At 38.0% G+C, this 12,166-nt stretch overlaps 1 protein-coding gene across 2 annotated transcripts in view; it reads right to left on the bottom strand.

Annotated features, from left to right (window-relative positions):
• The window catches only part of Dnah12 (dynein axonemal heavy chain 12), a 244,057-nt gene that overhangs the window by 180,785 nt on the left and 51,106 nt on the right, over positions 1 to 12,166 (bottom strand). For both annotated transcript variants that reach the window (XM_063257331.1, XM_063257330.1), the window contains exons 23-29: positions 10,617 to 10,736; positions 9,954 to 10,110; positions 9,576 to 9,748; positions 7,038 to 7,190; positions 6,355 to 6,594; positions 2,139 to 2,384; positions 1,710 to 1,829 (exon numbers count right to left, since the gene is read on the bottom strand). In XM_063257331.1, coding sequence (XP_063113401.1) covers positions 1,710 to 1,829; positions 2,139 to 2,384; positions 6,355 to 6,594; positions 7,038 to 7,190; positions 9,576 to 9,748; positions 9,954 to 10,110; positions 10,617 to 10,736 — 1,209 coding nt within the window. The remainder of the gene's footprint in view (positions 1 to 1,709; positions 1,830 to 2,138; positions 2,385 to 6,354; positions 6,595 to 7,037; positions 7,191 to 9,575; positions 9,749 to 9,953; positions 10,111 to 10,616; positions 10,737 to 12,166) is intronic.

Raw genomic sequence — 12,166 nt, forward strand, 5'->3', positions numbered from 1 at the left:
CTACTCGGTAACAAGAAAACAAATAGCACTATTTAAAAATGGGCAAAAAACAACTTAAATAGACATTTCTCAAAATATAAAAATAGAAGGGCTGGGGATTTAGCTCAGCAGCAAAAGTGCCTGCCTTGCAAGCAGGCAGTCATGAGTTCAATCCCTGGTACCGATTTAAAAAAAAAAAAAAAAAAGTTAAAAAAAATACAAATAGAAGACAAATGAAAAAAATGCTCAATGTCTCTAATAATCAGAGAAAAATAAGTTAAAACCATGAAGAGCTTTCACCTCACTCTTATTAGATTAAATACTATTTTCTTAAAGTGTTGGTGAGAAAAAATAAATAAATAAAAAATTTAAAAAGTGTTGATGAAGACATAATAGAGAGGGAGCTCATATGCCATTGGCTGTATCAGGAGAGCCGTTTCGGAAATGGCTTGAAAATCTCTCAAAACCTTTACCATGTAATTACCATATAACCCAGCAATTCCACCCCGAGTATACACAGAAGAACTGAAACCAGCTCCCTGAAGGCTATCTGTACCCCATGTTCATTGCAGCGCTGTTTACAATAGCTAAGATATGGGAACCCCTAGGTGTTCCTCAACACAGGAATGTTGTTACATTTTTAAATGTAGTCCACATAATGGAATAACATTCAGAAATTTTTTATAAATAGGTAATTCTGTCCCTTATAACAATATGGGTAAATCTAGAGGACATTATCTTAAGTGAAATTAGCCAGGCACAGATGAACAAATGCCATGTGATTTTACTGATAAATAAAACCTAAAAAAAGTTCAGACTTGAATGGTGGTTATCAACAGCTAAAGGCACGAAGTGACTAGAGTAAATGGGGAAATAGGTGATATTGGTCAGAGGTTTAAGGTTACAGTTAGATGATTCTAGATTTCTGTGGCACAGTACAGTAGGTGTTTTGTTTTGTTTTGTTTTTTGGTACTGGGGATTGAACTCATGACCTCGCATTCTCCAGGCAGGCGCTTATGACACTGAGGTAAATCCCTAGCCCTGGCAGTACACTAGCTAATGTATAGTTATTTCCAAATAGCTAAAAAAGAGCATTTCTTGCCACAAAGAAGTCACAAATATTTAAGATGATGAATATACTAATCAGCCTGATTTGATTACTCACAACACATGCAAGTATCAAAACATCACCAGATTCATAAATGCATGCAATATAATTTATAATTAAAATAAAAATTGGTATGTGTTCAAAGTGTATAATATGAGGATTTAATATAAATACGTGATGCATAGCACTATTAACACATCCATCGCTACCCACAGTTACCATTTTTCTGGAACAGGGCAGATTCCTTTAAAGAAGAGTCAGTATATTACTTAAATTTGAGAAAGAAACAAAACTTTATTATGTTAAATATAAGGTGTTTTAATTCTTTCATTTCTTTCTGATGACATATATAATAGCATTATAGTATGCATTAGTATTATAAATCACAAGACACAAAATTTTTATTCTCTCATACATTCTATTGATCTGAACCTCAGCCGATTAACCTCAGCAAATATAACAGCAAGTACCAAGTTTACCGATCCTCTTTTCTTACAGAGGCCAAATACAGGACTATCTGCCAAATATATTAATTTCACTAACTTAATAAAACTTTCTAAATGATTGAGTCATCATCTGAATTTATTGTGCTGAGTTAAGTCATTTTGAAAGGCATACTCACATTATAGTCAGCTTCAGGAAGTTTGATTCCAGGAAATAAGTCACTAGTTATCCCATTAAATAAAGGTATGTCATGTGATAGAAACTTTGGTTCATTCACATCTTTAATTGATCGAAGAAGCTAAAATCATGAAAAAGAGCAAAATAAAATAACTCCCTACATTTATATCTTCACTGCACTCTATTAGCTAAAAGTCAGTTTATTTTTCATTATTCCATGGAACCTCCAAATTAGAAACCAATACTATGTGTATCAATCCCAAAAGTCCTTGTATTCATATGAAGTATAATAACTAACATAACCCAAATTATAATTTCAAGCTCATATAAGAAGGCTAGGAGCAAAACCCTTTCTGTTGCCCATAGTTCCTTATTTATCACTTTAAAAATTCCGGCCGAAACGTTCACAAAGTGTGTATTTAATGCTTACCAGAATATCCTCATTTTCATTGGGGTACTTTAGTTTTAGGTTGCCAGCAGCCACTAAGACTGCTTTTACTGCCCGCATCCCATAGTCATAATGGAACTGCGAGGACAGCTGCTCCGAGCAAAGCCTGTAGGTCATTACTATCTTCACAGATAAAGGCTTTGCATTCAGAAATCCATAGGAATAGAGGGAGATCTCTGCGATCAGGGCATAGTTTGGAACCATCATAGCCACTGTTCTGAAAAGAACCTAAAGCACACAACAAATGATGCATTATTTACATAAAAGCCATTTTTAAGCAAGCATAATCATCCAGCGATAATGTGTTGAAATACAAGGTTGTTTCCCAAATGCAACATTTTTTCATCAACTGCAATTTTTTCAGGAGTATTTTAATATTTTTCTGCACTTAGTATATTTTTGGGCATCTAAAAAAAATTTTTGTAGGTTCACTTCACAATAAATGGAAAAAAGGAAAAGAGAAATAATAAATGCTATGCACTGAGAAAGAAATCATTTTCTGAATGAATTACCCCATTTTTTTATGTCTTTTATTTTCTGAAATGGAACCACTGTACTTTGTGCAGACCATATCTACTAGTGGGATAAATAAGAAATTGTAGTGCTGTACAACACACTAAAACATAGCACAAGACGAAAAACTTAAGGTGAAAACATCTCTTTATACCTATAGCAGGTCTTTAGCAATAATGAACATTGAAGCCACGACATCATTTGACAATGGGAGACCACAACCTGTAAGAATGGGCTGCTAGCCTGCTGGAGTACGGGAGTAAGCGCAGTCACTTTGGGAATGTCACTGCAGCTACCTCCCCTGCAACTTTGGGGGAGAATTAAGTTTGCCCTGGGAGTACTTTGGGCCTCAGGGCCTGATACCTACAGAAGACATTCACTTAGGATCCTCTGTCCCTGTTGGCTGAAAGTCTTAGACTTTGTGGTGGGAACAAGGGTGAGAGGTTCAGGGTGCGTGAGGAGCAGTGGCTCTGATGGTGAACTGTGTCAGGAAGAAAGGACATTGAGGTTTGTTTTTTTATCAGTACCAGGGATCAAATTCACGACCGTGTGCTTGCAAGGCAGGCACTTATGCCGCTGAGCTAAATCCCCAGCCCAGGACATTGAGTTTTGAAGTCTAACTTGCAAGTGGAAGGAATTTCCTGGTTAGTAAGGTTGTTGGTGCTTGACCTGGCTTAGCCTGGCTATCACAGAGCCCAGCTGGCTCCAACAGCTAACCCATTCCTATCTTCGGGCACATCAGAGAAAAGCTGATGACTTGGTACTGGACATCAACACCTTCATCTTCAACTGCGTCAAGTCCCTTTCCTGCACAGACGGCCCTACGTGCCTAGCTGTTTCTGTGGACGCACGTGTTAGATTCTCCTTCCGCTGTCTTGGTTGTAACCTCTCATTTAACAAAAAAAGAAATATCCAAATTCATCTCTCTTCAAAACTCAGTTTCATTACAAAGAAAATGTTACCCTTCAGAATCTGAAGGTAAAGCCAGAAATGTAAGAAATTACACACTCAGCTGCTTCTGCACTGAGATGCAAAGCACAGTTCTCAATAGAACCTACCTCCTGGGAGGCAGAATTGAGAGCACAAGAACTTCTTTAAAGGACAGAAACTTTTTGGCATTGCTAACTTCTATATTAAGATTGTTAAAGTTTTCCCTCCCTTATTTCAAGAGACATTTTGTATGAGGTATCTGAAATTCAAGGATATTTTTATTTTTGTTGAAGTGCAGACTTCCTCAAAAAAAAAAAAATAATCAAAGCTTCACTCTCAGAAATTCCTAAAAATAACCTGGCAAGTACTGTTCATGGTAGTTGGGAGAAAGAGTCACATGTCGAAGATGGTACCTAAATATGAACTAATTAGCCAAAAATCAAACCATTAAGATTCACAAGCCTTGTTATAGCTTGTGTCTAGATGTCCTCCCAAAGCTTCATGCTGTCAATCAGGCACGGTGGCACATGCAATCCCAGCACTCAGGAGGCTGAGGCAAGAGGATTGCTGCGAGCTCAAAGTCAGCCTGAACTGCGTAGTGATACCCTGTCTCAGACAAGAAAGAGAAAAAAGAAAGAAAAGAAGAGAGACAGAGAGAGAGAGACAGAGAGAGAGAGAGAGAGAGAGAGAGAAAGAAAGAAAGAGAGAGAGAGAGAAAAAGAGAAGGAAAGAAGGAAGGAAGGGAGGAAAGAAAGAAAAAAGAAAGAAAGAAAGAAAGAAAGAAAAAGAAGCCTCATAGGCGGTGGGTCTTTCAGAGGTGCTGGATCTGGGGAGGGGAAAGTGTGTGGGCAGCAGCTTTTTACCGACTTGAAATCCAAGAAATGCCTGTGACAAGTTCAGCACCAGGTATGCCTGCTGCCTGCTGCCACTCTCCCCAACCCATGATTACCTTAAGAGACAAGCTTGCTGTGAACCTGAAAAGCCATTTAGTCTTCAGAGACCCGAGAGAAAGCAGTGACGACAGAGGTGATGATGATAATAAGGTTGAAGTGCCAGAAACATCTAAGGGCTTTGTACGTCCATCTGGGCTACTGTGGGCTTAGAAACAGTCCTACAGCCTTGAGAACATGAGGGAGTGACCTGGACCAAGGAGGCCAGTCCTGAGGGCTGTGGCTTCAGGGGCACTAAAAAGCCGGGGCCAATCCTACCCAGGTCTAGGGCATACCCCTGAAACTCAGCCAGCTGAGGAGCACCTGCTGGCTTTAAAGCAGTCCTAGAAAGAAGTGAATGAGGTGGCAGCCATCTTCCTAGCCAAACCAAGTGGGCACTTTACAAAGAGTGGCAAAACAGCCAGGAAACATGCTAGAGGTCATTTCAAGGGTGTAAGACATGGAAACAGAAAGGGAGAGAGAGAGACAAAGACAGAGAGAAAAGGAGAGAGAGACAGAGACAGAGAATCAAAAGAGGAAACCCCAAAGAAAAGCAACTGCTGAGGGGGGTCACCCTCAAACCACTTATGTTGTTAAACAAAGAAGTGGGGGCGGGCACAGAAGTAACACAGTGTAATCCTGGTTCCCCAGACAGCGTGCAGACATTCTAAACTGGCAGCTGTACCTTGCCCAGGACAGTCATTTCAAGGTTCAAGTGTTTGGTTTCACAGTAGGATTCTGCAGTGTCTGAGAAATTACGCCATTTCTAGGTTTTACTGGATTTGCACTGGTAAACTTGAAACATTCATTGTTCTGCTGTACCCAAGACCAATCACTCAGATGTCCTTCTAGAATGAAGCCTGCTGCTGCTGAAGCCTGACACGGCACAGAAATCAGAGGGCTTAGTTCAGCACCCATATTCCTCTGAAGTTCTGCTGAGAGGCTCCCAAGTCTCGAGAGACTGTGGAAGTCTCTCTGACCAGCCCTGCCTCTGGTTTACTGCCATTCGCCTTTCTCTGAGGGTTCGTTGAATTTTCCACTGGAGTCTGTGAGCTCTGCTTGTCAGGAGCATCTTAACCTTCAAAATACACTTCCACCTCAGACCATGGGAACAGCTGTTCATTTTCTTGGGTGCAACAGTGGTACTTGTGATTCTCCAGGCCAGGGGAGAATTCTCCTTCCCATCAAACTGTACCACCTGTGCCTTGGCTTTGGTGCCACCACTGGGCACAGCTGTCTGGTTCTGCAGCCAGGCTGGGCTGCTCAGCATTCCTGGTTGATGGGTGACGGGACGTCGGCTCTGGTTGCTGTCAGCATCTGGCACGTGTGAAGTCCTGAGTTCAATCCCGTCAATGGCTGGCTACTAGGTTTTCCTTCATGAAAACCCAGCAATGCCTCACACTCCCAGCAGCTCACTGGAGCCCGAAGGAGCTTCCTCCACTCCTGTGGTCATCACTTCCCGCAGTTCCCACCTGCTGCCATAGTGCATGAGCTATAATACAACTGCAAACTGTGTTCTTTTTTAATGTAAACTTAGACTTTTAAAACATTAGCTTAAAAAAGGAGGCAGGACAGGTGAAAGGGGAAAAGACAGTAGGGAAATGGAAAAAAGTGCAAATCAATCATACTACTAGTGTCTGTTAGATCATTAAAAGGGAAGGTTTAATAAAAATCAGAGAAAATTTTCTGCCCATATCTTGTACCGTTAACAAATACTTTAAAGATAACAACAAGTAATATATTAACTGTTGTTATTTTCCTATTATTTTGCTAATAATTTTGTTTTACCTTTTTTCCATAAAATTAAAATTTTTTTTAAGTATTACCTTAAGATTGTCTGGTAATTCAGAACGTCCTGCATAGCCAGGATTCATGGTAATAGCTACAAAACAGTTTGGATTGAGTTTAAGTTCTGTCCCTTCAAAAACAAACACTTCCAACTTCTGCTGAATAGCTCTCTGAATGCAAAGGATCTGCTGAGCCACCACTGACAATACTTCCAGCTCAATCCGATTAAATTCATCAAAGCAAGCCCAAGCACCAGAAGACGCCAATCCTTTAAAAAACTAATCAGGGAGGGGAGAGAGAGGAAGGAAAGGGGGTTAAAAAAAGAATTAAGATGTATTATGTACATGTTCCAACTCCACACAAGGAATGTAAACATTATGTACTGAAAACACGTACTGATAACAAAAAATAAGGACAAAAAAAGGAAATAACTTTTCTAAGACAGGAATATCATTTCTTAAATCAAGTATTTAAATTTTAGGTCAAAATTGAAAGTTTGATAAAAGCTCCAAGGATAAAAACATTTGTCTTTATCCCTAAAACTCTAAGTTCAAGTAATACTTATACCTCAATAATACTTTTTATCTTTTAAAAAATTACTTAAAAATTATCCTATAATTTTATATAACCCCAATAACACTTAAACATTAATTTGCTTCAATTTATCCAATTAGCCCTGGCGGTAAGTTTGTAACATTTATTAAGTCAGTAATTGAACTACCTTTCCCATTGCTAGATAATCTAGCCCATCTGAACAATTGAACACCACACACTGTACAGCAAGAGCTTTGGCCAAGTCCTTTGTAGTTTCAGTTTTTCCTGTGCCTGCTGGCCCTTCTGGAGCCCCTCCAAGGTTTAAATAGAAGGCACCTATCTGCAAAGAAAAAAAACACAATGAAGATAAATCTGTGATTAACTGGAAAACACGCGCGTGTGCGCACACACACACACACACACACACACACACACACACAGGCAAATGCTTTCCAAACATTACTTATTTGTGACTTAGAGAACCAAACTGTTACAGTTTGGCTTTGCACTGTCCACACCTCACGCTGGAAGGCTTGGTTGCCTAGCTGGTTGCACTGGAATGTACTAATAACTAGGGCAGAGGGCCTAGTAGAAAGAGGTGAGTAAACTGCAGGATGCCTTTGAAGGACAGATATTTGTTCCTGGACCCATGGGAGTTTGTGAAATTTAACTCTTTTTAGAAAACAAAATAGGACTAACAAATTGGGGATGTGCCCATGGAAGAACAAAAGGAATAAGGGAACTCTTATTTTCTTTGTAATTCAGTTCTAAGCCTCAAAGCATCCTAACAAATCTGTATTAAAAATAAACTTTAAATGATGATAAAAAATTTATCTTAAAAGTTCAACAGAGACCACTAAGTAAATAACACCAATATCAATGATATTTTACTCACATGAACTTTATAATGGATAATATACTACTGCTGTCCAGTAACTTGGTTGTAGGAAACCTCAGAAATTGCTCACAAATGAGTTCCCTTTAGTATGGATGCAAATGTACTGAGATGCATTCTTTTCACTGTCTAGAGTTTCATTCAAGTGTTTAATGTGATTCTGAGTTTTTAACTCAAAGTAGTTAGCTTCTGCCTCCCAGAGCGTCACAGATTCTCAGTTCACAAGGAGCAGAATACAGATGTTTGAGAGTCATCTGTTCAGCAAATACTTATGGATAACTATGTACTAGTTTGTTACTAGTGTAGAAAAAACACAGATCTCTGCCTTCAGGTAGCTTCCTAAAAAAAGAGAGTGTTTGCTGAAATGTTTTACCACAGACCTTCTGGCTTCCTCCCCAAATACCCTTTACCAAGGAGCTGCATTCCTCTCGCCTTTGCTGTGAGTCTTCATTGCAAGTAGCTCAGAGCTGCTCTTTTCTCAGAACTAACAGCCCTCATTAGCTAAGAGGAAATATCTTACCAGCAAATAAGTGGAAGCTTACTCACGCCTCTGTTGCAGAAGAGACTCACCATGACAAGAAAGGGTACCTGAGCCAGACCCACTGCCTTAAAACAGCAAAATTCTGTGATGACATTCATCGTCCAGACTCCCCGGGGCCTGGCCACAGCTACACACCTGCTGAAATCGCGCCTTTGCTTGGTTTTGTTTTCCTCCTTCCCATTCTGCTCTTTTGTTTCCTTGTAGGTTATTACTAAAAGTACTCCCTAAGGAATCATTCACAAGAGCCCCCTCCTTCCACCGCTGCTTCAGAACCCACCGAAGACATTTAGTTTCATTTGCTCAGCTTAACTGGAGTGGCATGTATTGATACCCCTCCTCAATTCCCAGGTTGAGTTCCCAGACAGCATATAAAAATACAGAATGCCCTAGTGAAATTTAAATTTCAGATAACCACTGAATAATTTTTAGTACTATAAGTTTATCTTTTGCTATATTTAGGACACACCAAAAATTACAAAAATGTTTCAGTCAAAATGGACTCACGTGGTGATATACCACACAAACCATGAGTGTGGTGGGCTGTATCATCTAGCTTATGAAAGCAGCTCCATGACATCTGCACAGTGACAAAATCACCTAATGGTGCATCCCTCAAAATGCACCTCCATTGTGAAGTACACACAACTGTACCTGTTTCTGCTGTGTAGATTCACCTAGGAGTCTCGTAGTTTATCTGGCACCCTATTCCAGGGTTTAATAGCCATCATCCCACTCCCAGAGCTCCCTGACCAAGCACTGACTCAGCACCATCCCTCACATTCCAGCTCTCTGCTTCCCAGACAGCACCACTAATTGAAATTTCAAAAGCCCAATGCACTTTTGTCATCCTCTGTCATCTCTCCAGTCCTCAACTGCAAAACTGATGTTATTTTCTGACACTCTAGTTTTATCTTTCTATCTCCAATTCCTTATTTTTTCTAATCATTCCCAATAGAAGTGACCCATTCAAGAGCTTCATACAAGAGAAGTCAAATATTCATGTATGCTACAAAAGCACCGAATAAATATCCCTTACTATAATTTTACATAGAGAATGTGAGATTTGGAAAAATAGCTCTATTCAGTAATTACAGATAAGACAACAAATGGATAAAAATATTATGCTGCATGACAAAATAATTTTTTTTGTCCTTTTCCTTTTTTATCGGTACCGAGGATCAAACTCACGACTGCCTGCTTGCAAGGCAGGCGCTTATGCCGCTGAGCTAAATCCCCAGCCCCTACAAAATAATTTTTAATGTGTAAATTAAAACAATTTAAATGTGTACCAGTGTTCTGTAGCATCTGTCAGTTAGGGGAGTAATGACGAGTCGAGGTGAGTTGCCAAGATATTCATAAGCATATTTTACATTGCAATTAATGATGTGAACGCGAGCATTCTCATACTCCCAGTAATAACGGAGCTGGGCAAGCCACTGGAAATCCGTGTCATGTGAAACACCTGGAAGATACAAAACACAGAGTATTTAAGTGGAAACAGTTTTAAAAATAGGTATCTTACAATCTTTTATAACAACAAATATTAAAATAATGTTTCCTGGAAATATCGAGCAAAAGAAATTCTATTGAGAAAGACATACAATGTATGTCTTTGTTTCTGGAAACTATCACTACTTAACCTTTAATATTAAAGAGAAGTCACATACCCATCTCAATCATGTCCATGACCACATCTCTAGCATGAACATCAATCGTAACCAAAGCCCCCAGAGTGATCCTGGTCTGCTTAGATAGCTTTCCCCTTACCAGCTCTACAATATCATTTAATTGATGCTGGAGATCCTTATAGTACTTCTTTAACCCCTACAAAATAAAAAAGCAATTTAATTGATGTTTTATATTTATGTAAAACATGTATTTTATGTATTTATTATTATAGCTTTATAACTTTTACCTCAATATAAAAACAAATTATAGAATATGGTGATTTTTATCTAAGCCTAGTAAAAAGAGCAAATTTTCTAAGAAATGCAAAATTTTAATTTTATATATATAGAGGGGGGAGGGGAATAGATGGGGGAGAGAGAGAGAGAGAGAGAAACAGATATGCCAATAAAGAACTATACAATGAGGGTTGGGAATATATCTCAGTGGCACAAGATCCTGAGTTTGATCCCTGGTACCAAAAACAAAAAAAAAAAAAAAAACCACAAAGAACTACAGAATGTAAAAAAGAATCTTTTTAAAAATCAACTAATGTAGGCTGGAGATTTAGCTCAGTGGCATAAGTGCCTGCCTTGCAGGTACATGGTCATGAGTTCGATCCCTGATACCAAAATAAAATAAAATAAAATAAAATAATGCTTTACCTCTGTTCCACTACTTATAACTTCTTGGGTCTCAGAAGTCCAGAACATTTGAGACACACAAAGTACAACCTGGCCAGGCCACTCTCTCACCCAGTCTCTTCTTGCAGATTCTGGATAAGCCTAAACAATGAAAATGAATTTCTAAGTTTAAAAGACTACAAGAGATTTTTTTAAAAGCTAAATGTATAACGATAAAAAATACAGTACCTGCTGTATTTCTAGGTTAGAATCACATTTAATCATTAAAAAACACTTTAAAAGATTATTTAAAAGACCTGAATAATGCGTTAAACAAAAAATATGGTTAGTGTTAAAATTTCAAAAATTTATTACAGTAAAAAACACATTCCCACTAACCTCCCTCAAAATATTAACAGTATTCCCTTTGTTTGAACATACTTTTCCCACTCTTCTTGGCAATGTGTCTTTTATAGTAAAAGGTTTTTTGGCGATGATTTGAGACGGGGTCTGACTTTGTAGTTTATGCTGGCCATAAACTTACTATGTAGGCAAGGCTGGACACAAACTCACAGCAATTTTTTTTGTGTCAGCCTCTCCAGTGCTGGAATTACAGTCAAGTGTAATTGACTGTACCACACCTGGCTTTGTAATAGGTGTTTTCTTTTTTTCTTTTTTTCTTTTTTTTTTTTTTGGTACCAGGGATCGAACTCAAAACTGCGTGTTTGCAAGGCAGGCACTTGTGCCGCTGAGCTAAATCTCCAGCCCACTCCTTGTACTTTTATAACTCATGATTATATTTTCAAAATATAATTTATTTTGAAATATAATATATTTATATTTTATTAATAAAATAAATGGAAAATGAGCACCAATATGCTAATTATGGGTTATCTCCAGGCACATCTGAATGCCAATTCTTCTGGAAATTTATTTCTATGTGATTTTTATGTTCCTTTTTGTGAAAACTGTCACATTTTTTATATAAAATATATTTTCCTTTTAATATAGTGAAAATATAAAGATTTCATTAAACTGTAAAAATGAAGTCAAATAGATTAAAAGAAAATGATATTGTAAGAATTTACTCCATTTTAACACAGTGAAGATTTGAGTGTATCAAAATACAAATGCTTTTCTCTAAGCATCATTGCAATTTTCTATTTAAACAGGTTAACATATTTCAATATGTTAGAGGGCAGCAAATTGTCCAAGCAGAATGAACACTAGCTATGATACTGCTCCAGACACAACTGTTTTCTCCCAGCGTCATCGCCCCAGCTGTTTTTGATCCCAGGGCCTTTATGCAGGATACCTACATGCTCTCTCATCTGTTCTTTACCTGGCTATTACCTACTTATCCTTAGATCTCAGTTTTAGTGTTACGTCCTCTAAAAGCCTATCACTGGACCTGGCTACATTCTAAATTAATACATATCTTTTATTATTCTCTCAATATTTTGTTTCATAATGCTTAATCATACATTATTATCAGTACATGCTAATATTATAATAACAATGTTAGTAACAAAGAAGAATATAATGTTTAAAATACCATGAACTTATTAATGTACTTGAAACTTGAAAACTTC

Source organism: Cavia porcellus, unplaced genomic scaffold (genome assembly GCF_034190915.1).
Source record: "Cavia porcellus strain 051 isolate PalLab524CR breed Dunkin Hartley unplaced genomic scaffold, mCavPor4.1 scaffold_10, whole genome shotgun sequence".
Taxonomy (NCBI): Eukaryota; Metazoa; Chordata; class Mammalia; order Rodentia; family Caviidae; genus Cavia; species Cavia porcellus.